Below are 27,738 nucleotides of genomic sequence, written 5' to 3'. Positions count from 1 at the left end.
GGCATGATGACAATGTTGCCTCTCGATATAACGATAATCCTTCTACAACGATATTTTTTTCTTGGCCTGCAGAATATCGTTATATTGAGGTTTCACTGTAATATCGAATGCATTACCCAAATTCGTTTTTGAAGCAACTACAAGCTAATAAAATTACTTAAAAAATAGTTGACCAAATTCTTCAAGATCATCAAGTGTACAAGTGCAACATTTCATTAACGTTTCTGGATCAGAGACAAACGCAAATGGAAGAAATTCATTCCAGTCTCCCTGTTTCTTTTTACCTCTTTCCCCATCACCGCGAAGATTCATTGTAACCCTATTAGCGGAAGTTGTTTTCTCCCTCCCCGTTTTTTTTATACTCTTGTTTAGTGGTTCCGTTCCCCACACACATAATGCATATTTCTGCTATATCATCATCAACAGCCATTTTTTATCCACTGCTGGATAAAGGACTCCTCTTCATTTTTCCATTTTACTCTGCCTGATGCTTTTGCCATCCAGTTGACTCCATCCACTTTTCGGATCTCGTCGATACATCTTGCGTTTGGACGCTTTCTTGGACGTTTAACGCCTTGGGAGTACCAATTCAGAATACTTGTGGTCCATCTGTTGTCCTGTCTTCTTGCAATGGAAGACAGTTTAAAATGGAAATGTCCAGCCCATTTCTATTTTAAACGTTTAATTCTTTCCATGATATACCTTTGTGTGGTTTCTTATCCAAGTAATTTGTTTTATGTCTCTCCTTGTGATGCCTAGCATACATCTTTCCATGCTCCTTTGTGTTGCCTGTACCATTTGTATCGTTTTACTTGTGAGCTGCTTACTTGTCCAGCTCCATAAATCAGTGCTGATAGCACACACTGGTTAAACACTTTTCTTTTCAGGCACAATGGCATGTGGCTCTTCAGAATTACACAGTTTTGGCCAAAAGTGCTCCATACGATCCTGATTCTTTTGTTTATTTCATTAATGATTCTGTTGTCCATGGTAATTTCTTGTCCCAGTTATGCATAGCTTTCTACTTCTTCTATCTCTGTGTTGTTGAGCAAGATTGTCCTCTTCAACGCAAAGGGGTTGAACATAACTTTAGTCTTTTGCAGATTCATTTTCAAACCCACCTGAATACTTGCCTTCGCCAGTTCTTGTATCATTTCTTCTAGTTCGTCTGCATTACTGCTGTTAATAACAATGTCGTCGGCAAAACGCAAATGGTTGAGAAATTCTCCATTTTTTTAATTCCTTTCTCATCCCGATCCAGTGTCCTATATTTGTGTGTATATATACTATATACTATATATACTACATATATTCTATATATGTCCTTATCACCCTGTCGGACCTCTTTCCCAAGTTTAATCTTTGCTTTTCCTTTATCCAAACGAATGGTTGCAGTTCCTTTGTCATACATTTTCTTAATGATGTTGAGATGTATCTCTTCTCCACCCCAATTACATCTAGAGCTTTAGCAACACAGATGTGAAGACAGAGTCAAACGCTTTCTCATAATCAATAAGTGCCAGGCACAATGGTAATTCGTATTTCTTGAGTCGCTCTATGAGTTCCCTCATTGTTTGGATGTGATTCATAGTACTAAATCCACTTCTAAAACCTGCTTGTTCTTTTGGCTGGGCTTCGATCAATGCGGATTCAAGCCTAAACATCAGCACTTTTGTGAAGAGTTTATAAATTACTAATGGGAGACTGATTGGTCGATAATTCTTGGTATCCTCTTTTTCGCCCTTTTTGTAAAGAAGAACCATCATTGTGCTATTCCAATCTTATGGCACACCCGATTTTGTGAGACAATTTGTGAACAAAGCAGCTAGCAGACTGGCAAATTCTTCTCCTGCTTTTTTAACAATGTCCATCGAAATCCCATCTTCATCTGGCCATTTCCCTTTTATTCTCTTATATATTTATACAGAGAGAAAGAGAACAAAAGGGGGGGGGTGAGAAAGAGAAGATGAGAGCGAAAGTGAAATCTATTCTGTACACTAGTCTTTTTTCCCCTTCTATTTCTAACATTCAAACGAGGAAATCAGTTTTTTCACCGATACTTCAAATACAGATCATCCAAATTTGTTTCCAAAAGCCTGTGCGTGAAGGGGTTAATATGTTTGAGGAAGTTTTCCCAACTCTGTAATTTGTTTCCATCTGTTGAGATTTGAATAAATAAATTTCAAAATTAATCGAAAAAACACGCAGAAAAACATTTTTATACTTGGATTAGTCATAGATACGCAAAAAAAGTCTTGATTACTCACAAGCGCATAAAAATAGTTCTAGGCAATACATAACGTGCGGATTATGTCTTCAACTACATATTAATTATAAAACTTATATGCTCATTATTTATGTTTACATGAAAAAATGATAACTCACTCTGTGACCATAATGTTTCATACATAAAGCGTAAAAAATAAAAAAGAATTACTAAGTCATTGAATTTTATAAGTTGACAAATATTTTTGAACGACACTTTTAAAATTCGTTTCAACAATTACAATACAGTAGTAGTCGACGTTTATATTGAAAAAAAATACATATAAAGTTGACTTATTTATTTTTAATTCTATCATCAACAAACTTGATGAAGTATAAAATTTGTGTTTTGGGCTCTCAAACAACCGGTAAATTTCTCTTGATAACATTTACAGCTTATTTTCGAAGGAATAGTGGGAACAAATTCGTTAGGAAACATTGCTATAGATAGTGTCTCTTTCACGCCTGGGACTTGCCCCAGTAAGTATAAATTCTTTTGAATTTATGTTTTGTCTTTTATCTCTCAAAATGTTGATGAAAAAAATCAAATTTTGATACACTTTGCTATCTAAAAATTAATATCCTTATCGAAAGAAATTCAGAAGCCTACTTCTTATAAATCAAACTGGTTATTTAATTAATGTGTTTTATTGCGATCTACAAAATTTCAAACATTTCGATCTAATTATTCTACATCTACAATATATATGATATAATCTACAATCTATACATATAAAATAACATGTCATGACTGACTGACTGATTTATTATCGCCAAGCCAAAACTACTGAAGTTATGAATATGAAATTTGGTTAGTAGTTTTATTTTATGAAGATCCACTAATAAATTGTTTTCAAAATTCGACCCCTGGGGAGGGGGAGGGGTTATAAAGGGGTTTAAAGGTTATACAGAGAAATCGTGAACAGCGGAAAAAAGCTGGAGCCATCTATATTTATGAAATTCAGTCAGTAGTTTTATTTCATGACGTAAAGACTCACCAAGAGGTGTTTTTTTTTTCGAAATTCGGTCCCTAAAGTGGTCATGAGGGGGCTCAAAGGTTATATGGGACAATAATTGCTGAGCCGAAATCATCGAAGCTTTAAACATGAAATTTGGTTAGTAGTTTTATTTTGTAATGTTTAAACTCACTAACGATGGATTTTTCAAAATTCATACTGTAAGGGGGACGGGGGGGGGGAGAAGGGGGCGGCTAAAAAGTTGTATGAAGGCAATCATCGCTGAGCCCAAACCGCTAGGATCTATAAATATGAAATTCGGTCCGTATTATATTTTATAATATAGAGACTCGCCATGATGAGATTTCCGGAAATGCAATACCCAAGGGGGTCATGAGGGATTCAAATGTTATTGGAAGCAATCATCGCCAAGCAATTTTCAGATTATCAAATCCACGCGTGCGAAGCCGCGGGTAACAGCTAGTTGTGTATAATAATTGTATCCTAGGATTGATATTTATCGACTCTATGGTACAAAATCACAAACTCGAAAAGCGCCCATTTCTATGCAACGGAAATCGGTTACGATTTTGGGTCAAGTTTTCATTTAACTCTTGAATATATCGGGAACCGTTTGACCCATCGGGACCAAGTTATGTATATGTACGGAGAGGTATCATTGCTCCCAACACACAGGGTCCAGGTACCCAGGTACTCAATAAAACTAATCTTCAGAGTTGCGCTGTTTTCGAGATAGAGGCCAATTTATCTCACCAATATATAGGGCACATAGCTAACTCCTCGCACCGCAAATTACTGGTGAACTGTTGAACCTCGAGGCATACTTCCAATTAAGAAAAAGTATCCAAATAACGTGTAGATCTCAAATACGTCATTCATATCACAAGGGCTTATGGAAATAAAAAATTAACTTTTTATACGGACACTCTGTCCTATAAAAAACGCAATTACAAAGTTGCTGCTTTGCCTAAGGCCAACAAAAACAATTCCATGTTTCTAAGTGTATTTGAATTCCAAAAATCATTGAAAGGGTGTGAAAAGCAGCATAAACCAACGGAAAACGCTTATTTACCTCATTTATGCTATTATTTCCCACCTTTTGAACGATTTTTCGAATACAAAAATACCTTAGCAAATATTGCACTTAGAAACATATTTTTTGTTGGCTTCATAAAAACAGAGCAACAACTTTCTAAAAGTTACGGTGTAAAACGGCGACGGTGTAAAAAGTTAATTTTTTTAATTTTAATAACTATACCATCCTTTGCAATATGAATGACGTATCTTAGGTATACAGGTTACTTCGATACTTTTTCTAGTTGGAAGTATTTCACTAGGATCAACGATTCGCCAGTAATTTGCGATGCGAGGAGTTAGTTATGCATCCTGCATATTGGTGACCTTAAATACGTCATTGGCCTCTATCTCAAAAACGGCGTAACTCTCACGAATAGTTCCATCAGCTTTTTTACTACCCATGACAAGACCTTTCCAACGCCACCACTTTTGTCAAAATCGGCAACTGACAGCTCGTGCACTTCCCTAGTAAGTAATTGTTTATGTATCCAACGCATTAGTCAAAGTCATTTAGGACCCATTCAAGGTAAATAATGAGGTTTGACTATTAGTTTTGCATAACAGTCCAAGATGAATGTATCTATTTAACACTAGAACTATAGTCAGAAATATTGATATTCATGAATAATACGTAATATAAATTCGGAAAATATAAACATAAGATTTTTTCACGGGACTGGAGCCCCCGGGGCCCCGACAGGCAACTCTAGTCCTTACGATACTTGCTTTAATCCAAAATAAATCCATATTTACAGCTGTATGATGTATTTTTGCAATTAGCGGTCAAAAGACCGCTGCGGTAGTTCTAGCGGGTCCAGAAATTCCGGTAGTTCTATGCTATTCATTTTCTTTGAAAAAAAATCATTGAATAAAAAAATGAACAACATTTAAAATTATTGTAAACATTTCACCTAAATTTTTTGAATCTCTCTCTCATTTCATTTACGTATCAATTTTTTCTAGTATCACCGCAAACGGCAAGTCGAAATTCTGGTAAGCCCTACGTTTTGTCATGATATTAAGCTTAAATTTCTTATTACCGTATTTCCTTGCGTATAATCCACGGAATTTTTACACAAACGTGCCAAAACACCCTTTACATTCCTCAAACATTTAAGCGGCATTGACGAAATATCACGCCTACTTAGCCTTTTATTTTACCGTTGACAAGCCCAGATATTTTATAAAGTTTATTTCTCAATGGAAAACTTCTCCCAACATCCTATAGTTTGAATATCTACTTCTTGAGTATCGCCAACTGAGTGATTTTGCCCAGTTTTAAAATTGAAATTAAAATTTTTCATTCAACCCGTTGATTAAGAGTCGAAAATAAAGTTTTTATGCTTTGTGCATAGTTTGTAGATATGATTTATATAGTTTTTATTTTAAAATGGGCCAGCCCTCCTTTTTATGAAAAAATAAAAAATGGGTGAGCAAAGTCATCCAGCATAATGGGGTGACTTTGCGCACCAGCTGATTTATGTATATAACAAGGATGTGAGTGGATTTTGGGCAATGCGACCAACACGGAATGTCAAGAGAACCGCAATGACAACAAAAATAACGCAAAACTATGCAATTAAATTTTATTTTTACACGTATGTCTCAATTACGACTCTAACGAGAAAGAAATCCACTGAACCGATGGTTTCACTGCAATATAAGTTAATATACAGAAAAAACAACAAAAAAAACCAACTTAACAAGGTTCAAAGCTCCAAGCATTTATTGCCTATAGAAAATACGTTAAATCTAATATTGAAAGAGTTGATGAAAAAAAATCTGGAATCGAAAGGAAAACATACGAGTTAAGGCAGTAAAAATTACAGGTTGAATAGTTCCCACAGAAATTTCACGAGTCCGCCTTGGAACAAATCATGAACAAAGTCAAGCTATTGTCTGGGTATATTGGTTCTTTTTATAAGAGTGAATCTCGTGTTTAAAATAAACTTCTATTTCTTTTCAAGCTGTCGAATAGTTTCAATTCATATTTACGTTATAATCTTTCATTCATTTCCATAAGACATTCAATCGTTTATAAATTTTAAATTGGCACTCTGAGACAAAATGACAATTAAAAAGTGGGCAAAGTAACCCTTCAAATTTCCTATGGAACCTGGGGTGACATTGCCCACTAAGATAAAAATCAAGTTTCCAGTTTATTATCATTATACAGGGTGATTCAGAAAAGATGTGAAAAACTTTAAGAGGTACACACCAATACAAACAATTGTCATCAAAGAATGCATGGTCTAATATGAAACACAAACGCGATAGCGCGTTTCGAAATGGCCGCTCCGCAAACGTTAAAACGGCATTCCTGTTGAAATTTATCGGGAGAAAAAGAACACCATGCATGCAAGTGTGACCTGGAGAAGAAGAAGAAACCGTATGCAAATCTGCGTCACAGTGAATAAAAGGCGCGGACGCCAGCCCTGTGAAGTTATTCCAGCGTGCAACCGTTCTAATAGTTGTAACGTACGGGATGATGGTGTACTTTAGTAATACTGAGTCCGCGACTTTTATTCACAGTGACGCAGATTTGCAAACGGTTTCTTCTTCTTCCCGAGATTACATTTGCATTCATGGTGTTCTTTTTCTCCCGATAAATTTCAATAGGAATGCCGTTTTAACGTTTGCGGAGCGGCCGTTTCGAAACGCGTTAGCGAGTCTGTGTTTCGTGTTAGACCATGCATTCTTTGATGACAATTATTTGTATTGGTGTATACTATCACCTCTTAAAGTTTTTCCCATCTTTTCTGAATCACCCTGTATAAGTACCAAAAAATTTGAGAAAAATATAGAAAAAAATATTTACTAAGGAGTCAAGTAAAAAAATTACCCCTTATGGCAAATTCTAGTAAAAATCAGTATGGGAAAACAAAGTGTTGAACGGATAAAACTGGATATATAGTACTGGATACATACATAAAAATAAATTCATGGCATCAGAGGAGTGCAATTTATAAACAGTTTTACATGCTGCGTCAAAAAAAAAAAATTTTTTTTTTTTGGATGTTGGAATGAAAAGCAAAAACAACTAGATGCAGCATGTAAATAAATTCTACACTGTTATGTTATTACATGAGCAACAGAAAAAAAAACAAATTTTCTATATCATCAAGTGAGAATATGCATTGCTTGACAATTGCTTTTTAAAGGATGATAAATTAGTATTGTGAGTGATTTCTGGTGGCAATGTATTGTAGAATTTTGAGATAATATAAGTAAAATGTTTCTTCAGAAATCTTCCGGTGAGGTGCAAAACCAAAACTCCAGTTGCTTTACAATCTTCATGACATCTACTAATAATAATAACTGGTAGGAATCACCTGGTTACCGAAAGGCTGCACAAATGAAAATTTGAGGTCTTCAAATTTTTCTTGAAATTGAATATCGTCGAAAAACCAGCTTATTGGCAATATTCATTATTGGGAAACATCCCCAAACCTCAGGTGTTGTCTCATTTACATGTGAAGCAAATGCCTTGACAACTGCAGCGTCACAAACGATCAACCAAGTAAGTTTTACACCGACAGAAAACTTTTTTTTTTTCAAAACTGTGCAGTCACCCAAGTTGATATAGCGTTTTGAAGACGGTTTAGTGATTTCTGCTGCGCCGCTCAGGGTTAAGATTTCATTATTTATGAACAAAAGCTTTACATGCGGATTATACGCCACTGTTGGACTACACGATGACATTTTTTATCGAAGTAAATAAATTTTCATCTGTGGCACCGCCGCAGATTATACGTAAGAAATAAAAGACAGAAACACTTCGATATATATCATAGATTGCATCATTATAAATCTGAAAAGGCTAGTTTTATGGTCGTTGATTCCATGTTTTAGGGAATACAGAATATTGAACAGGAATTTTTTTTTTACAGTTTAGATATAAATTAAACCCCTATAAGATGATTACCCTAAGAAGATAAAAAAAAAAATTTCGTTGTAAATTTATAGACGTCATTTTTTGCTGCTATATAATACGCTTATATATTTTTAATCTATTAGGGGACTGCAATTTCGAAGAAGATACTTGTGGGTGGACGAATATGTTACCAGTGGATGCTCTGGATGACCTCGATTGGGCTCGTCAATACAGCTACGGATTTACTACACCATCAACCGATCACACTAGAGGAACGAGAGATGGTAGCTCTGATGTGTCACTTAATTTTATCAATTGATGAATTGCTTAACACGTCAAGCGCAGCGTCGGTCACTGGCATTTAACGTGTTAAACTTGGGTGAATGCCTGAAGTTTCAATCAAAGTACCGATTTGGATAGTGCGAAAAAGAGATAATGCAAATATATATATTTATTGTAGTTTATTTTGTTTAAAAGTCGATATTGTTTATCTTGATTTGCATAAGGCATTCGACCGGGTCAAACATGGTACACCCTTGAAGCGTTTACACGAGATCGGGATTGGGGGCAACTTGTTAAATGGGATAAAATTGTGGTTGAGAGATACGTCACAACGGGTTATGGTGAACGGGGAATTTCCTGATTGGACAGGTGTTAAGAGTGGAATCCCTCAAGAAAGTGTCCTTGGGACTGTGCTTTTTTCACTTTTTATCGATAAACATGACCAGGGTATCGACGGGATTGTTAAAAAATTCGCAGATGACGTGAAGCTAATGGGGGTAGTCGGGAATCCAAGCGATAGGGAAATGCTCCAAACAAACTTGAATATGATTGAAGCATGACCTTCAGTGTTGTTAAGTGCATGGTAGCTCATTTTGGTTTCAACAACCACGTTTCACTTACGAATTGAAGGATATTACTATCTCTGATGGAACTAGGGTCACCGATTTGGGAATCCTCAGTTATTAACAGTTATTAATACACCATCAATCAACTGCTTCGACAAGGGGACACCAGCATCGATTGATAAGGAACAATTCTAGGTTTTGGTGTCGTAAGAAGTTTTTCCTCTAATAGGGTTGTTAATAAATGGAATAGCTTACCTTCGGGGGTCGTGAATTCTAAAATTGACGCGTTTAAAAAGATGTATGATAAACATAGTGGGATAAATCGAGAAGCTATTCATACTTAGATAAGACAACCTTTTTTTATTTGCAGTGCATAACTATTAAATATAGTATTAATTATTAGTTTTTTTCTTTTTTGATGTATGCTTTTATATTGGGTTATTGTATTTTGGTTATATTTGACATCAATATTTTTTATGGGCATCTTTTTTCAGCAACCTCGATGGGCGATTTGCCTGTTGTGGCCTTTTGCGTTTGTGTATTTTATTTAAAAAAAATGAAGATATATATATAGAGGGAGAGAGAGAGAGAGCTTGTAATTCCTATTTCCCGTTGTATATATTCTTCTATGTAGTCTTATATATTATATTCTTACTGTCTATAACTACTTATAATAAATCTACTATATTAATGACCATGATGGATATAATTTTCTGAATTTCATTGTTTCGATTTCCACATACGTATGTAAATAATATGTTAACACATTTTGTAGACCAGTTACTTAAGGAAAAGCTTATTCATCCCACCGGCGACATATGAGTAAAAAAAAAAACCACGAGTTAACACTCGTGAGAGATGAAGAATGTATTAAAATATGTCCATAAAATATTTTTCGATATTTTATGGACAACATTTTATTTTACTTAATATTTTTCCATACAATACTTAGAGTTCAGTAAAGTGATAGATGTCACTTGAAGATACTGAATTTAAATTATATTTTTAAAATTGAATTGAAAATATGCATTGATTAATAGTTGTTTCCAACCATGTTTTAGGCTATTACATGACTTTACTGAATAACCCCCAAAGTTCACAAAGAGGAGGAACTCGAGCTTGGCTAATTAGCCCTTTATTTTCTGGAACTCAACGAACCAGGTGTTTAGCTTTTTACTATTACATGTATGAGCGCTCAATAGATCCAGCTGGACCAAGCCTAGGCAGCCTCAGAATTCATATTAAGTCTGCCGCTGATCATCATGGTACTTTAACAACTTTATGGAGGTTGTATAATCATCAAGGTCAGAGATGGTTGTCAGCAAGAACTCCAATTGTTATGGGCGAGAAAAGGTCTACCCCAATGAATCCATACCAGGTGATTTCAATGTAGTATTAAAATAACTGCTTAAACGACTGTTATAAGCAGTTTTTAATGAATTTAGCTAAGAATCGGAACTAGGAAATCGATATTTTACACACGTATGTTAGCATCGAAAAAGTTCAAACAAATATTTATTTTTATGAACCCTGTCAGATTATTTTGCTTAAAATTTATTTCCTATAAACCTTCATACCATGAATAATTGCAGAAATAGCGAAAGATAATTAAATGCATGTAAAATAAAATGTTGAATCATATCCTGTTTTTGAAAAAAAATTTCCTGAAAATATTTTTTAATACAAAAATAATATATATATATATATATATATATCGAGAAATTTTATTTAAAAACATTCTTTTATAAAAATCCATCAGATATTTTATTTCGATCAATCTTCTCATTGCTATTTCTAGATAATTGTAGAAGGCATTTGGGGTCATGGTAGAGTCGGATCCATCGCTGTAGATGACATCAGTTTCTTCGACGGAGATTGCTCATGTAAGTACTAATGAATATTTATATGAATTACAAGTGATTAAAATTATGCATGTTGAGCTTCAAGTCAATAACTTTTAGATTCCAATTCGCGCTGAAATAAATATGACATTAATATACGTGTTTATGTAATACCAAACATAACGAGGAAAAGATACGCATCACAGGCGGACACAGGGAGAGCTGGACATTCGAGTTAGTTACGATCGTCCATGTACGGTCCCGTTCAGCGCACACGTGCTCAAAGGAAAGATTGAGATATTCATTGCCTTTGTAGTCTAGTGCGTTCACCCAGAAAGTGAAAGGACGTGGGTTAGATTCCCCACAAGGAGGCAGTTGAATTTTCTTCTCTTTCCAAAAATATATCTTCGCATCAGCCAGCTGTTAAAAACCTTCGTATGGATACCGGGGAGTGACATCATCCTCGGATTCATTCTCTTCCCGTATGAGGAGTCTGTATCTCCGCTTATGATATAGGGTAGGAGCCCAATTATCGCCTACGTTCCTAATATCGCCTACCACGGTTTCTTCTTGATTAGCGCTGGTAGCTGGTGGTCACTATCGGAACTACGAAGCTTTCCCCTTCAGTTGTTGTTTGTGGAAATTAGACGCACCTGTGTTTTTTCTTTTCTCTGGAAATTTTTTCTTATCATGTACGATGAGTTAATAAACACGTTTCATCACTTTTAGTATAATCAATAAAGTTCAAGTGATAGCGTTATATCATTTGAGGCAGTGATAGTCACCGTAACAGGCTACATTTTGGTGTAGTTTGTTTATTAGTTTGCGATTCGATTCCGATGGTGGAGGGCGCCATGTTTGAGAGTTGGGTTGTTCCCAATGTCGCCCACTTGAGTGTTCCCATTATCGCCCTAGGCAATATTACGAACACTTTCGAAGTAGGTTTTTTTCAGATGTCACATAAAAAGACGTGGAACAAGATTAAAATAAAAGAGATGTAATAGCGGTAAAAAAATAAAGAGATGGGACTATTGAAAGGCGTCGGAAGCTTTTCAAGTACCTGGATCTACATTAAAAGACTACGTAAAAAAACTTGAAGATGAACTTCAAAAATTACTTGATGTGCCACTAGGACGAAGGCCTTTTTTATCTCCTTATGTAGAAGATAAATTTGTTGAGTATTATTTACAAATGGATAAAACGTATTATGGACTTGGGACAAAAGATGCAAAAAGCATGGAATTTCAACTTGCCAATAGAAATAATTTACGCCACCCATTTTCTGAAGGAAAAAAAGTTCAGGTAGTACATATAGGAAATGCCTCCCTCTTTTTTTCAACAGATACCCTGACTTGTCTCTAGAAAAGAAAAAAAAAGGGAAAACGTCTATCACTTGAAAGTTCGTCAACTTCTGGCAAGACGCTGGCAAAAACATCAGGCAAAGCTATGAAGGAACCAGTTCCGAAGAAACACAAATCGGAAAAACGGAAGAAAGAAAAATCACTTCAGAAGATGAAGAACCTCCATATGTGTCAACTGACAACAACGACAGCAGTTATGGCGAAGAAGATAACGATGCCCAATGCTCAATTTGTGCAGGACTTTACTCAAACGATTGTCATGGAGAAACATTAAAATGTTTGATATGTAACAAATGATCCTACGAAAAATGCGATAAGAGGAAAGTAAAGAAAACACGTTATGTTTGTTTTTCAGAATGTCCACATATTTAGAACTGTTCGAAATTAACCGAATTTCAGATTGTGAAATGTTTTGTATTTTACCAAAAACATGCAAATTCGTTTTACAGCCCACAAGCTTTTTGTTTTTCAAGTCTACTAGTAGATCGAAATTCTTCAAGAAATCAGCGTATAAAAAATAAAAAATTAATGGTACGGGTTTTTTTTCCCGTCATATTGTAACTTCTCTGAAGCATTAAGAGATGGCTTTCAAAAGATATCTTTTTTTATGATGATCTTAAAAATCTGATAATTTCCACTTTGGAAGACAATGTTCCTCAAAAGGAAGTTTCAAAATTGTTTAAATGTGCTCAAAGTACGGTGAGCTATCTTTGGAAAAAATATCAGAGTGCTGGGGGGGGGGGGTGTTGTGAATTCCCCTCGACTCGTCACACAAATCACAATCGTCACTGGAATCATAAGGACAGGCGATAGGAAACTCAATGCACTTTCCAAGAAGAATTGTCGTGCCGCCCCAAAATAACTAAATTCAGTGTGGGTAAAGTGCAAGGTTTGTGTCTTCAACCATACTTCAGGCAATCTTTTACGAGAAAAGAGATTTAAAGGCTCTGCAAATCAATACCCAAACCTTATTCAAATTTGCAGCAGAAGAGGTCTTGGTTACGGTGGTGTAAAAGATCACGTCTGCTGGAAAATGGATGGCATGAAGAAGATGCCTCAACTAGCTATCAAGAGACAACTTGAAAACTGGAGATGACTACAATAATTTCTTATAGAGAAGAACAGGAAACCCCCTTGTTTGTAAGGGCAGGGTCGAAATTAGGGAGGAGCAGGCGGGTCTGATGTCCGGATGCCGGACTAGAGAGGGCGCAAATTTCACCCTTCAACCTCTCTTTCAACATTACAAGGGGGCGTCAATACGGGCTTGCCCTGGGTAAGGGCATTGATAAGAAAAAACAACTACTAATGTTTGGTTTGTCGTTCGTTCCAACGTTTGGACATGCATGATAACATAGATTAGGAAAACTGCTCAGTGAAGAGCACTGTAAACTCAGAAATGTACATGGGCATTACATAAAGATTTGTGATTCTTAGTTCAAAAATGGTTGTGGGATTCATCTAACTTTACATTACTGGCAGAGCTGTCTTAGGATCGTCATAGCACCCCCCTTCCCCTAGGGCCGAGTGATATCTCTGAAATACCCGCCACCAATTTACACGCTTGCTGTCAAAAATTGCAGGTAGATCTAGTTTTTATTAGGCCCCTCTGCACTCGAGGCCCCCCGGGTCTTGCCCGGATGGGTCTATGCGTTAAGATGGCACCGATTACAAGACGACAAAACCTCTTGCTATCGCAGCAAAAACATAGCCACACACACAGTCCTCTGATATTTTTTTCAAAGAAAGCTCACCATACTTTGAACACAAACAGTCCTGAAACTTTCTCTTTAGGATACGTCATTATTTTACGTTTCACTCAACTTGATCTAATTGGTCTGTGCACCAATAAAACAAATCCAATCCAAATCCAATCCTTTTAAGGAACTCCTGCTTCCAACATGGAAATTATCAGTTTTTCCAGATAGAGTTTTCCAGTCAGTTCATCATAAAGATATGTTCTGGGCAGGGCCGTCATTTCAACGTTTTCCGTGGGGGGGCAAAGAACGTATAGTCAATGTTTGTGTATATATATATTTGTATACATATATTTGTGTATATATATATATATATATACCATTTTTTGTGTGTTCCCAAAAGCCAGGGGGGGGGGCAACGGCTGCCCCCCCCGACCCCCCAAATGACGGGCCTGGTTCTGGGAGCTATCTCTTAGTGCCTCAGGAAAATTGTAAAATGATGAAAACCCTTTTCCATTCATTTTTTATGCATTGTCTGGTTACCCTACTCCTGCCCAAACGTTATTTCATCTACATATTTCGAGAGAACATATTTTTTAAAACAGTGATCGAACTCTTTTTTTTCCCCTGGTGTTGCCATTCAAACCAGATTTTCAAGGTCACATTAGAATAAATTTATTTATTTTTTCATTGATTTCGTATTTAGAATAATTGATTTTACCAAAAATGTTCACACACACACACATATTGGGGAAAAAATTAAATTTTGTTTTGCGTTTGAAACATACCATTGGTAATGTGTTTGCACATGATAGAACACTTTTTGCCACGGGTTGTTACAGTTGTCTGATTGAGTGTAATAATAAATATGTACATTTTTTAATTGGGGGGGGGTGCAGGGACGCCGGAAGTCAAAAATGTTTGGTATTGCTCGAGTAATGAGCATAATGTTCACTTGGATATGTATGAAGACCATACGTCACACATTCAACAAAAATGTCCCGTTTTTGGTAAATCTCCCATCGCCCGAACTGAGGGGGGAATGAGCTATATTTGAATAATGATTGTGTTGCTTTAGCAACATGAGCATATATGTTCCGGCGTCCTTGGGTGTGTGTGTTTGTCCTCAAATCTAGGACAAAAATTTTCATGTTTTTTGAGACAACGTTGTATACGATTTGAAGATATGACGAAAATTATCTTTTTTATTTCAGCCCATCCTCTAAAAGCTGCTGCAGTCATTGGTGAGCTAGAATTTTATCAACTATACATTCAGGGTGGACCAAAATATCTCTGATAAAGTATAAGGGTAGGTCAAACCGGGGCCATCGTGGTAACCGGCACCGACGTGAAAAACATTGAGAGGGATGAAAGTTGCCAGTTGTCCCGTATATACGGGACTGAAGCTCTTTTACGGGGGGGGGTAGTGCGTTTAATTGTATATTCAATAACTATTGGGGGCGGCTCAGCCCCCCTCGTAAAATTCATTGAGGGTGCCTCAGCCCCCAGCTTCCGGCGCCTACGTGATCGTGGTGACATTAGTTTCTCTCTCGTACGTAAGAGGGTAAAATAAACATCCTCCAATGACCAATCATACAAAAAAAACCATTGTTAGGAACCCATTTACCCACTCTTTTTGGGAAAATGCCACCGAATTTTGAGAGTCGCGTACCATTTCTGAATGCCTTTGTCAATCTATACGTCGTCGGTGCGAGGTATTGCCTCTAGGATAGCCGCGAGAAAACCATTACAACTACCTACGGGCATTCGAGCTTTCAAACCTGGACAGTACGAATTTTTTACATTACGGTAATGTTTGTGGCCACATGTTTTGCATGTAAAAATTGGTTTCTTTTTCTACCAGGCACCTACCCTAAAAGTTCGCTTTTGACATTTTGGACCTTCTTTGAACGTAAAAAAAAATCTCCGTGTCTACTGCAGTTATTCATATACAGGGTGTTCTGTTAATGGACCGACAAACTCAGGGGGTTGTTAGTAGACATCAAGAGGAACAAAAATTGCAATGGAACATGGTGTTGCAAACCACGTTGAGAGGGTGAAAATCGCGAAAAACGCATGTAGGTTTCGACGTCACGCTGGAACGAAAAAAAGTACAATAATAACTACAAAAAGATTTATTTGATCAATTATTGCAAGAGTCGTTGGAAGTGGCGGCCGCTGACGTCATTTCAAAGTCCAAAACGACGTAAAAACGATTCACGGAAGCGCTGGAAGATATCAGGTATGATTTTGATGTCTGCCGCAGCGACGACAATCCGCGCTATGAGATCCTCCGGCGTGTCCACAGGCGTCGCATAGGAAAGTCACACGGACTGAGATCCGGCGAACGTGGAGGCCAAAGAACGGGTCCCGCGCGTCCAATCCATCTCCTTGGGTATATAATATCGAGGTATTGCTGTTGGTACATCCACTGGGCTAAACGCCCATTACCATTTGCTCGACCGTAAATCAGATGCATATCAGCGTATTCCTCTTTCACGATATTCATTGAAACAGACAATTGCTACGCGTGCTTACTACCGCAACAGCGCTAATTTACGTCGTCCGCAGCGCGTGATCCTACCCTAGCGCATGCGTTTCACGACGCTGCTTAAAAAAATTATTATGAGCGAACCCACGAACGCATTCAGCGATCAACTGACATCCACCTTTCGTCTCCTCTGGAATCAGAGCCTGCATGCGTTTTTCGCTATTTTCACCCTCTCAACGTGGTTTGCGACACCATGGTCCATTGCAATTTTTGTTCCTCTTGATGCCTACTAACAACCCTCTGAGTTTGTCGGTCCATTAACGGAACATCCTGTATATGCCTTTCTTCTCAAACTGGTGCAGTTTTCAGCAGTTAATGAAAGCTATTCTTGTCAAACATTTTGTCTCATTTCGTTGGATTAATATTTTATTTAGATATTAATTAAAAATTGCGAAAATGTTTATACCACTGTGTACGACCAATGTTTATCCATACTAGATAAAAACAAGTTTTTCTTTTTCAACCGATTTTGATACCATTTTGTAATTCTAATTAACATTATGCTCTTATCACATTACATTTCTTTCGAACTTCTTTCCATCTTTTAAAACTTACGATTAAAGTTCTATTTCCAAGTATGTAACAAACAATATGCTTCATACAGGAGAATGCAATTTTGACAGAGATATGTGTGGATGGGAAAACAAAACAGTGATGCCACCTCCTTTACAGCCTTTAGGAGAGCCGCGAAAACCATTACCACTACCTACGGGTATTCGAGCTTTCAAACCACCAACTAATCAAGAAGGACTTTCTTGGCGTCTAGCATCACTCATAAGTCGACCAGCGAATTTACAAGATCACACATTCAGAGCTTCAAGTATAAATATTTCTACTTTCTACCTCTATATGATTAATAGATATATGAACAAATATAAATAAGTGTAATTTAAGCATATAAGATACTCGAATAGTACCATATTCTTAAATACTCATTTTTTGAAAATTGTATTTAGGAGCACACAAGATAAATCACCTAGTGACATTCCAAATTCGTCTACGCACTGGAACCGATATTAAGAATATTCCATGGGTACTATAAAAAAAGTTTACCATGCAATTTCTGAAGATTGTTTGGAGGTGTCAGTTTCTTATAGCGATTTCCAGAAAATCTCAGACTTCCACTGGGAATTAATACATAATTTACATGAGCTACTTCAGAAAAAAAAATCAGTATTTCTGGACGAATTTTTCCGAAAATTTGACGTAGGCTTCATCATATAAATTCATATTTTTGACGTTTTTTGATCATTCCGTCGTTTTTATAACGGCCCTGATCTTCCGTATTTTCCCGTAATGACGTCCAGACGTCTCGTATTTGTCTTGATCAAATATGCTGGGGGAACCATATTTGATCAAGACAAATAGCATTGACACCACAAGAAATATACATTTGCGAACATCAAGCATCTTCATACAGTAAAAAAATGTAACCATGAAATCCCAATACATTTATATTGTTAACATTATTCTGTAACTTCCTCTGTTTTTTTTAAAGTTTGTATTGTAAACGAAGCTCTCTCTTATTAAACACCATTTATTTCAACTTTTGTTTCTCTCTTTGTCTCTCTCAGCTGGTTACGTCTTCTTCGATATTTTCAATCAAGTGACCGCACAAAATCCCGTTCTTCGAAGCCCGGAATTCTCTTCCAGTCAAAATGATGCTCGTTGTTTGAGTTTCTGGTATGCTCCGTTTGGTCGAGGAGAAGCTACAGCACTCAATGTCTTTCGAGTGGAAACTATGCCTGCTCCTCCCGACCCTAATGCGGAAGATGAAGAAGAAGAAGAACCGAAGCCCGCTCGACAGCTCATATGGAGGATGGCAACAAGAAAATTTGATACATCATCTCGACCTGACTGGACCTATGGACAAGTATCGGTTGCATCTTTGACTAATCATCTGGTAAGATTTCCTTGTTATAATTAAACAAGTTTCTGAATTTTACAAAGAAACGATTGAGGCTTATTGAGACAGCGGGTCATCCTTCCAAGAAATTTGTGCTCGTGTGGGATGCAGCAAACCCACAACGATGCGAATATGAAATCGGTAAGCACAAGAGGAACAAATTCAGGAAGTCAAACTAGAAATATTCACGAAAACTAGTGTGGTATTGAGCCTCGTGATGCCATCGAATCAGAGGACAGTCATCTCATGCACATGGCTATTAATTGTTCTCTTTGCAACACCAAGAACTCTAGTTTGTGCTTGTATGTGATGATGCGGATCCTTTGTCAGCACATAAAATTCAACGTCGTCTATTGCTGCCCCCCATGGTGAGAGGTGGAGATACGACTAATTTTTCCGTACGCCATAATCCTCCTTGGCTGAAATGCTGTGTAAATTCTGTTCACAGCACCACCATGGATGCATCAGAGTTAGACCGCAAAGCCGTGACAGACTGCTTGAATGAGATGGACGGCTTTTCCCCACATCAATATATCAAGGAAACAAATGTTTTTTGGATATTATTATAGGTGAACTCGGAAAGAAAATTCATCTGGTCTCTACCGGGACTGCTTGAATGTTTCATTACGCATCATCATACCGGCATGAATTCTACGATTCATTAAAAGGAATTAAAAATACTTGTATAGGGAAAAAAATGCTGTCACGACACTCTTTTCCTTAGTAGCCGAGAAGCCAACTTCAGATATATCTTTATTTTGATATGGATTCCGAACCTTCACTTATGTGAAATTTTGTTCCCATGATCCCCATCACAGCATTTTATAGTGCGAGAATTTAATTTCAGTTACGTTAATTACATACACGATTGCCGTTTTCACGAAAATAGCCACGACAGCGTCCCCGACACTGCCTTTATTCTTTTTTCCCTTCCTCTTGTACTTTTTCCTTCTCCTTCTTACCCTTTTTCTAACGCGTGGTTAGGTTAGGACAAGGTTACTATATTTATCGTCAATTCGTCAAATAGTGATCATCGAATTTGTTGCCAATCACTTGTAAGCGAAGGGGTTAATGGCCTGGTTGTTCTATAACTACTTGATTTCTTGAATATGTTCACATTGGAGGAGCGCAGGTGTCGGGGGATATGATCGAAGTATTTAAAATTTTCAACGGGATGGATCATGAGTTATTGTTACACCGTCAATCAACTGCTTCTACAAGGGGACAACAGTATCGTTTAGTAAGGGACAATTTCAGGTTGTGGTGTCACAGAGAGTTTTCCTCTAATAGGGTTGGGAATAAATGGAATAGCGTATCTCTCTTCGGGGGTAGTGAATCTTAATACAAATGGCACGTTTAAAATGATGTATGATAAACATAATGGGATAAATCGAGAAGCTATCCATACTTAGATAAGACAACCGTTATCTTTTTTATGGGCAGAGTATTATATGAAGGTTTTTAACAGCTGGCTGATGCGAAGATATCAGGAAACAGAGAAAATTCAACTGCCCTGCGGGGAATCGAACCCAAGTCCTTTCACTTTTCGGGTGAACGCATTCGACTACAGAGGCAACGAATGTCTCAATCTTTCCTTGGAGCTGGTGTGCGCTGAACAGGACCGTACATGGACGGTCGGACCTAACGCAGGGCAAAGCTCACAATAGCTGACAATGCCACTAGATGGCGACTTATTCGAGGATGATCATCCAAGGTTAGGGTATTATAAATATTATAGTACAGGGTGGGCAAAAAGTCCGTGTAGAAACTTTAAAAATTCATAAAAACCGGAGAAATAACCGAAATAAAAAACCGTTTGCAGGGTTAGCATAGCTAGGTCACGGGAATTTTTTTAAGACAGGAAAAAAATAACTCAAAAACAGCCGATAGGTGGCGCTGACGAACACAAGTCAAAGAAAAGATACTCAAATAACGAACAGAATGCCTCCAAATCGTTTATTACAGCAGTATGTGTTCCACATGACCACCACCACAGGGGATAATACGTTGCAGGCGAGTCACAAATCCAGCAACGGCAGAGTGCAGCAGGTCCACATACACGGTTTACAACGGTGAACTGATTGGGGATTAGGAGCGCAAGTTCATTTAACTGTCTCATTTGCATATTTTCACCGAAGTCGCGCATACCAGTGCCACCTATTGGCTGTTTTTGAGTTATTTTTTCCTGCTTAAAAAAATTCCCGTGACCTAGCGATGCTAACCCTGCAAACCGTTTCTTATTTCGGTTATTTTTCCGGTTTTTATTCATTTTTAAAATTTTTACGGACATTTTCGCCCACCCTGTATTAATTATTAGTTTTTCTTTTGTGATATATGCTTTATATTGGGCTGCTATATTTTGGTCATATTTAACATCCATATTTTTTTATGGGCATCTTTCTTCAGTCACCTTGTTGGGCAATTTGCCTGTTGTGACCTTTGTGTTTGTATTTGTTAATGTGTTACCGGGGTGATGTGTAACACTGTAACTCTCAGGTAAAGTACTAATAATGACTATCAGGTCTTCCAGTCGGGACGGCGCACAGTGGTCTAAATCGTGAAATTAGCCGGGAAAAAAAAGCAAAAATGAAGTTTTTCGTATCGGGAAAAGAACCACATCAGTGTGTAGAAAAATGTCTGGTGCATCTTGAGGTGTTTTGTTTATTTCGTACTATTTGTTTACCTCGGTAAGCATCGGAGGGTCAAATTAGGGTGATAATTCACTCAAATGGGATTTTCGTTGAAATGTGGTGAAAAACTTAACTTTAGTAATAACTTGGTAGTGTTTGAGTGACACTACTAAATCATTTTTGCCATTCGTTTTTAGGTTTCTTTTCTTTGTTTTCCCAGCTCTTTGTAGAATAAATTGTTTAGAAATACTAATTTTCAATTAATATTTAATATTAATTTAAAATTAATTAATATTAATTTAAAATTAATTAATATTAATTTAAAATTAATTAATATTAATTTAAAATTAATTAATATTAATTTAAAATTAATTAATATTAATTTAAAATTAATTAATATTAATTTAAAATTAATTAATATTAATTTAAAATTAATTAATATTAATTTAAAATTAATTAATTAATATTAAATTTATATTGTTTCAGAAAATTTTGCTTCTTTTCAAGTAGTTTCGAGCATAGAAAGGAATTTAAGAAAAAATTCCATCTTTGTTCCCACCGTGAAACTTCTTTTCAGATTTTTTACACGGTGTGTGTGAACGTGTTGTATGATCCATTGCCGTCCCTAGCCGCAAGGCCGTAGCAGGAGAAAATCAGCAAATGGAGGTGAAAACAAGCATTTTTGTTCAACTCTAGCACTTCGTTGAGTGAACTCTTTAGCCGAACACATAGTCAGGCGACCACGAGGTACGGGAGTGCATAATAGACTAGCGACGAAAACAATTTGTTTTGTTCTATACCTCACATACTCGAGCAGCGAGACAAAGAAGAGAAAGATGCCACTCAACGAGGTGCGTGACTTGAAAAACCCGGTATTTGTGTTCATCTCGATGTGAACGGTGCGCAGCCCAAGTCTCCTTGGGAGACAGACTGGGGACCATGTTCTGGTCTGGTGGTGGCACTCGACTTGGGGATCAGTCCTGCTTCACCCTGCCAAAGTATTGCTACTGAGCATGACTGCAACGTCGGGTTTACTCTATTTATCCTGTATATCCTTAGGGGTGGATCAGGGGATGCGACCCAGAGCAGTGTTTTTCATAAATCACTCCGGAGAGTCCAAATGATGCATTTTATTTCATAACAAAGAATAATTTAGAATTTAAATGAAGAGGGCGAGAGAGGGAGACTTAATATGAGATATATCATAAAAAACGTTCTCTTCATGTCCAACCAAAGAGTTCTTTGGCTAAGTGCTCATTGAAAAAACACTGCTGTAGAGTAGAGGTCTTTAACATTTTTCTAATTGCGAGCACTGCCTGTACCCATTATCAAAAGAAAAGCACCATTACGGCAAGTTTGGCATACGGATGCATGGAATCAGGATGATTTCAATTCTCGAATGCAATTCGTACAAGATGATGGTTTGGAACGTTAATAAAGTGCTCACAAGCAACGGGTTGAAGATGCCTACTCAAGAGAGAATGAAAATCAAATTGTCATTGTGTTAAATTTTTGTCTCTATAATTTAATATTCCGATTTTTTTCTAGCTTGAATTTGAAGGTGAGGCAACAGATGGTGGCTTCGCTCTAGACGACGTAACTTTCTACGATGGAAACTGCCAAAGTAAGAACATTACACGTTTTTTAAAGTACTGAATCACGCATTGCTTCTCAGCCTTTGACGAAGATTAAAGTAAATGTAGTAATGAAGTACAACTCGGTTCAATGCACTTCACTGCATTTAAATTTATAGTTCATAAAACGTATTTTATAAATAATATACAACATTTGCATTTACAGGGGTTGGACAAAATAATATGACCACCTGTGAAATGAGACAAAATCTTTATTAATGGGCTGTTGGCCCTCCTTTTGCATTAATTACAGCTTGTATCCGTTGTGGAATGGACAAATACAAGTCATACACAACAGTCACAGGGATATGTAGCCACTCCTCCTGCAAAAGGAAACTAATTCAGAACGTGTCTTTGGAGGTGGAAACCTACTGTGCACATTTTGGCCTGAAAAATACCCCACAAAGGTTCATTTATATTAAGATAAGGGGACCGAGCGGGCCACACGAGGTGTTGCAGTTCATCATGGTGTTCATCAAGTCAGTCTCTGACAATTCCAGCTGAATGAATGAACGCCAGGGTCTCTGCCACCGGACTTATCCCGTTGCCGAGATCTCTTCCAGTCCAGCTTCGTGGCAGAGTCTGGAACAAAGTGAATGCACCTAACAGTCTGAGTGTGTAGCTAGTGTTGTGTATGATATTTCAGTGCTGCCATCTATACTTCAAATTGTGAGTGAAGTGTAATGATTGAATATTTGTAACGTTGTAGGCCTGTTGCTCTCTGTGGCGAGACTTTTTAACGGGGAGATCGGCTCGCATTCGCGCCTTGAAGTTGGGAACCACATAAAACCAACTTCAGCCGACCACCACTGTGGGGTTCGAACCCGGATCCGTCCGGGTTATAGCGAGTCCGTCACTATAACCACTCGACCACCACAGCGGCCGACAATTCCAGCTGTGTGAACGGGCGAATTGTCTTCTTGGAACACAGGTCGAGAATCAGGGAACAAATATTGCCCCATTGGATGAAAACGGTCGGCCAGAATACTGACATAAACTGCTGCATTAACCCGCCCATCCAGGACAACAAGTGGGCCGAGACCACGGTGAGACATCGCGCCCACAGCATCACTGATCCCCCTCCATGCTTAACAGTAGGAAGGAGACAATCAATGTCATATGCTTGTGCTGGCGTTCTCCAAACGTAAACACGTCCGTTAGTCTGGAATAATGTGAACGACGATTCGTCTGACCAGATGCCATTCTCCCATTGTTGTTGTGTCAAATTCTTATGTTCGTGACACCATGTTCGTCGTTTCAAGGCATTGCATGGTGTCACCAATGGTTTTGGAATAGCCGCTCTACCGTTTATGTTTGCTGCATGCAGTTCACGGCGGATAGTTTTTGTCGATACACCTTCCTGTAGATGTGTGTTCATCTCAGATGTTATCTGGGATGCTATTGTCTTGTGCTTTCTGGCCGCAATCCTCTTCAAAACCCTTCTGTCTCTATCAGTCATCTTCGACTTTCGGCCACTGTTATGCTTGGTAGATGATGTCTTTCCCTGTTTGCTATAGGCTGTCATTACCATCGACACAGTACTTCTCCCGACACCAACAAGGGTGGCCGTTTTCATTACTGTGGCCCCGGCAAGACGGGCTCCAACAATCATGCCTCTTTCGAAATCTGTGAGGTCAGCCATAACGAAGTTTTAACGCGCCAATATCCATCGCATCCGAACGCTATCACTGCTACGACTAGACTGATGTGTGCACATTGTCGCCCATTAAGTGGAACTCTTCCCCACTAGAGGGCAGGTGTATACGACAGGTTCCCTCGAGTGTTGTTTTTTGCACAGGTGTTCACATTATTTTGTCCAACCCCTGTATATAATGTGTACATGTAATATGTGCTTTACTTTTCTTATACAGCTCGCCCTGAAAGTGCATCTGTTGCCCAGCCTGATGAAGAAGAGTGAAAACTTCGCAGAGTTATAAGCAGCTAATTAATTTGAACATCGCCATCATTTATTGTGCAATAAATGGCTCCACTATGATGAAAGCATATTTAACATTGAAATTCTCCGTTCAATTTAATAGAGCTTTTCTCTTATCACACAAATATACTGTTGCGCACTTTTAAGCTGTTGCGAACAGCTACATGTCATAAACATTTTATGTGATAAAAAAATGGTTTATTTATTTTTTTGTTACGTGTATACGAATCTTTATAATAAATGATACATATACGCTGAATCATTTCCTTAAATACACATTACGTACTTCAATATTATAAATTGCGTGCTAGAATTATAGACGTCTATGCAAAAACATAGACGTCATAATCATCATCACCATCACTGAGGGACAGGCACAGGATGATCCCCATAGAAATCAATGTTAAAATGACCGATTTCACTGCAGAAATGCTGAAATTTAGTGGGGATTTCCGCCACATATCAATAATTTTAAAAATTGAATTGAATTCTCTATTTTCGAAATATTGAGTTCTTAGAGAAACGAAGTCCAGAAAATTGAATATAAAGTAATTAGCCGGACCTATTTTTTAAGTTGGATATCCATGCAATAACATTGATTTCTACTTTTCATTTATATCTTTTTGAGTATGAAAATTGTAGTTTTTGTCCCCTTATTGCCTATTCAACTGCATCAATTAATATAGGCTAAGTTTTTAAAAAAATTGATAATGGCTCATAGATTATATTGAAATAATTCCGCAACAATTGAGATAATTGGAAAGGCAAGTAGATAACTTGAACTTTAAAAACGAATCGGAATATTTAGCACTCATCATAGGCGGAGATAGACTTAAAAGTCTGGGGGCATGGTCATTATTGCTGGGGGCATGATTCCAATTCATATTTCATGAGATCAATTCTTTTAAGAAAGTTAACCGATATGGGTGTTCCTGGCAAAATAGTCAGGACGATCCATGTCCTACTGTCAGACAGAGTCCATCATCGTGTTCGAGTTGCTGGGGCTGTGTCAGCGAGTCGCCCCGTACCAAGCGGCGTCATCCAAGGATCTGTGTTGGGTCCTATTCTATTCACCTTGTTCACTAATGACATAGCTCAAGTCGTCTCTCCCATACCCATTCTACAATTTACAGATGATAAAGCTATTCTCAACGACGGACAATACAATGGGCCTCGAGACTGCCTGCTTTCGTCTCTTCCGTTGGAGCAGCCAGAACAATCTTCCAGTAATGCATCTGCCTACTAGGTTGTCTGATAAATAAATAAATATATATATGCACATCTCAGTGAGCTATAAGTAAGCCTTCCCTTATAGCTCAGTGATGCACATATGCATTAGATCAGTCGACTCCACCTTCGCCCCCCCCCCCGTATCCCCGCCCATGGCACTCAAGAAAAAAATTTATTTCATTTCTACATTTCTTTGATTTATATTTGTTATTTCAATCTGAGCTGCCGAGGAATTCGCCATGTTGGTTGCCTTGGATACGATTTGTATGTTCCTCAAAGAAAGAGGGAATATCACGTGATCCAAAAGCCTCATTGGAATAGGTAGCGATTTTCGGCTGAAGAACAAGTATTTGTAATCATTTGTTTCTCGTATTAAAAGAAGCCTCGTTTTGTTTTTTTTTCTTTATTCAACTTCCTACATTAGATACTGTTTACATAACTTCGTAGATAAAACTGTTGCATCAAAGCCTTGGGTGCTTGAGCACCCCCAGTATTTTTTGGCATGCATCCGAGCACACCAGAATTTATTCAAAAATCAATTTTTTTTTTACAGTAAGCTCAAGCTGAGCACCAGCGCCGTCGGGTCTGAAATACTTCCGACGCCCTTGAATTTAATTGCCTCCACAAACTGAGCTTTTGGAATCTAGCACCATGCATAAACCAGCGGCACGGAATGAAACATGTATCAAATAAAAAAATTAGAAACTAATTCTAAAGCGTAATTTCTTCTCGAAAAAGAACTATTGGGCATTGTGTGATGGACAAATAACTATACAGGGTTAGTAAGGAAACCCGCATTTTTCTGGCGAACCGTTGATCCTAAGCCCCGTTTACATGTGCAATAAAATATCCCGGGAAGTTCCCGGTAACAGGGATTTTCGCTACAACCCGTTTACATGTCATTTTTTATGCCGATATTCGCCCCCTCTTTTCGGAAGTCGTCACTGGTCACGTGGGGTGAACGGGTGGTTGGCTCAAGATGGCCGACGAAGGAGCTAACAGCAATTTTCGCGGCACAAAGGATTATTACTCTTTAACCAGCTTTGGGTCGAAGTCACCCACCATTATTCCGCAACAAAGATGGGATTCTTTTGATGTATCTCCGTCCCACCTTTCTTCCCCATGAGGAAAAAGTTGCCTTGCAGGTTATCACTGAAGTTCCCCCCCCCCCAATCTTGCACATGTAAACGGCTTTACAGGCATACTTTCAATTAGAAAAAAAACATCTAAATAACGCGTAGACCTCAGATACGTCATTCATACGTATTTCAAAGGTTTGTATAGTTATTCAAATATAAAAATCAACTTTTATACGAACACCCTGTCCTCAAAAACCAAATTAGGAAGTTGCCCTGTCTCTTGAGGGAAACAAAAAAAAATTCACTTTTCTAAGTGCAATATTCGTTGAGATATTTTTTTGGATTCGAATACCGGAGAAAAGTTGGGAAAGAACACCAAGAGCTTATCCGTTGGTTTATGCTGTTCTTTAAAAATTTTCCTCCGTTTTTCGAATCCGAATATAACAGTGAATATTGCTCTTAGAAACGTGTCTAAGAAGCTTCCGCATACGACCAACACCAGCTAGAGCAGAGCTGCTTTTCTGGTGTTGATGCGACTCGGTGGATCCCTATGCACTGTTGTGGTAAAGAGTGGTTGGAATGAACCCTCTCATATTAGTTTTCTGGTGATTACTAAACCACGGAACCTTTTATTTGGGGCCGTTCAAGTATTACGTCAGCAAATTTTGACCCCCTCCCCCCTTTCAGCAAAAGTCAGCAAAACTCTGACTCTCCCCCTCCCCCCCACTGTCAGCAAAATTTCGTCAGCTCTGCCCCCTAATTTCTAACGCATATTGGTGGGATCAGAGATGTACGCGGGGGTGGGGCAAACGATCAAAAATTTATTATTTTAATG

General features: G+C 37.8%; 1 protein-coding gene across 1 annotated transcript in view; it reads left to right on the top strand.

Annotated features, from left to right (window-relative positions):
- Positions 1–24,808, top strand: part of LOC149085421 (MAM and LDL-receptor class A domain-containing protein 1-like) — a 45,370-nt gene extending 20,562 nt beyond the window's left edge. Inside the window, exons 10-19 of the mRNA XM_089233953.1 lie at positions 2,661–2,745; positions 5,283–5,312; positions 8,337–8,477; positions 10,103–10,419; positions 10,840–10,924; positions 15,152–15,181; positions 17,093–17,308; positions 18,063–18,391; positions 22,573–22,648; positions 24,530–24,808. Of these exons, the coding sequence (XP_089090079.1) occupies positions 2,661–2,745; positions 5,283–5,312; positions 8,337–8,477; positions 10,103–10,419; positions 10,840–10,924; positions 15,152–15,181; positions 17,093–17,308; positions 18,063–18,391; positions 22,573–22,648; positions 24,530–24,576 (1,356 nt within the window). The 3' untranslated portion in view covers positions 24,577–24,808. The remainder of the gene's footprint in view (positions 1–2,660; positions 2,746–5,282; positions 5,313–8,336; positions 8,478–10,102; positions 10,420–10,839; positions 10,925–15,151; positions 15,182–17,092; positions 17,309–18,062; positions 18,392–22,572; positions 22,649–24,529) is intronic.
- Positions 24,809–27,738: the final 2,930 nt, after the last annotated feature.

The sequence above is a fragment of the Pholcus phalangioides genome, unplaced genomic scaffold (genome assembly GCF_987345545.1).
Source record: "Pholcus phalangioides strain wild (caught in Gottingen) unplaced genomic scaffold, Ppha-v1.0 ptg000007l_1, whole genome shotgun sequence".
NCBI classification, from domain to species: domain Eukaryota; kingdom Metazoa; phylum Arthropoda; class Arachnida; order Araneae; family Pholcidae; genus Pholcus; species Pholcus phalangioides.
The sequence above is the reverse complement of the archived record's forward strand: the minus strand, read 5'-3'. Positions and strand labels throughout refer to the sequence as shown.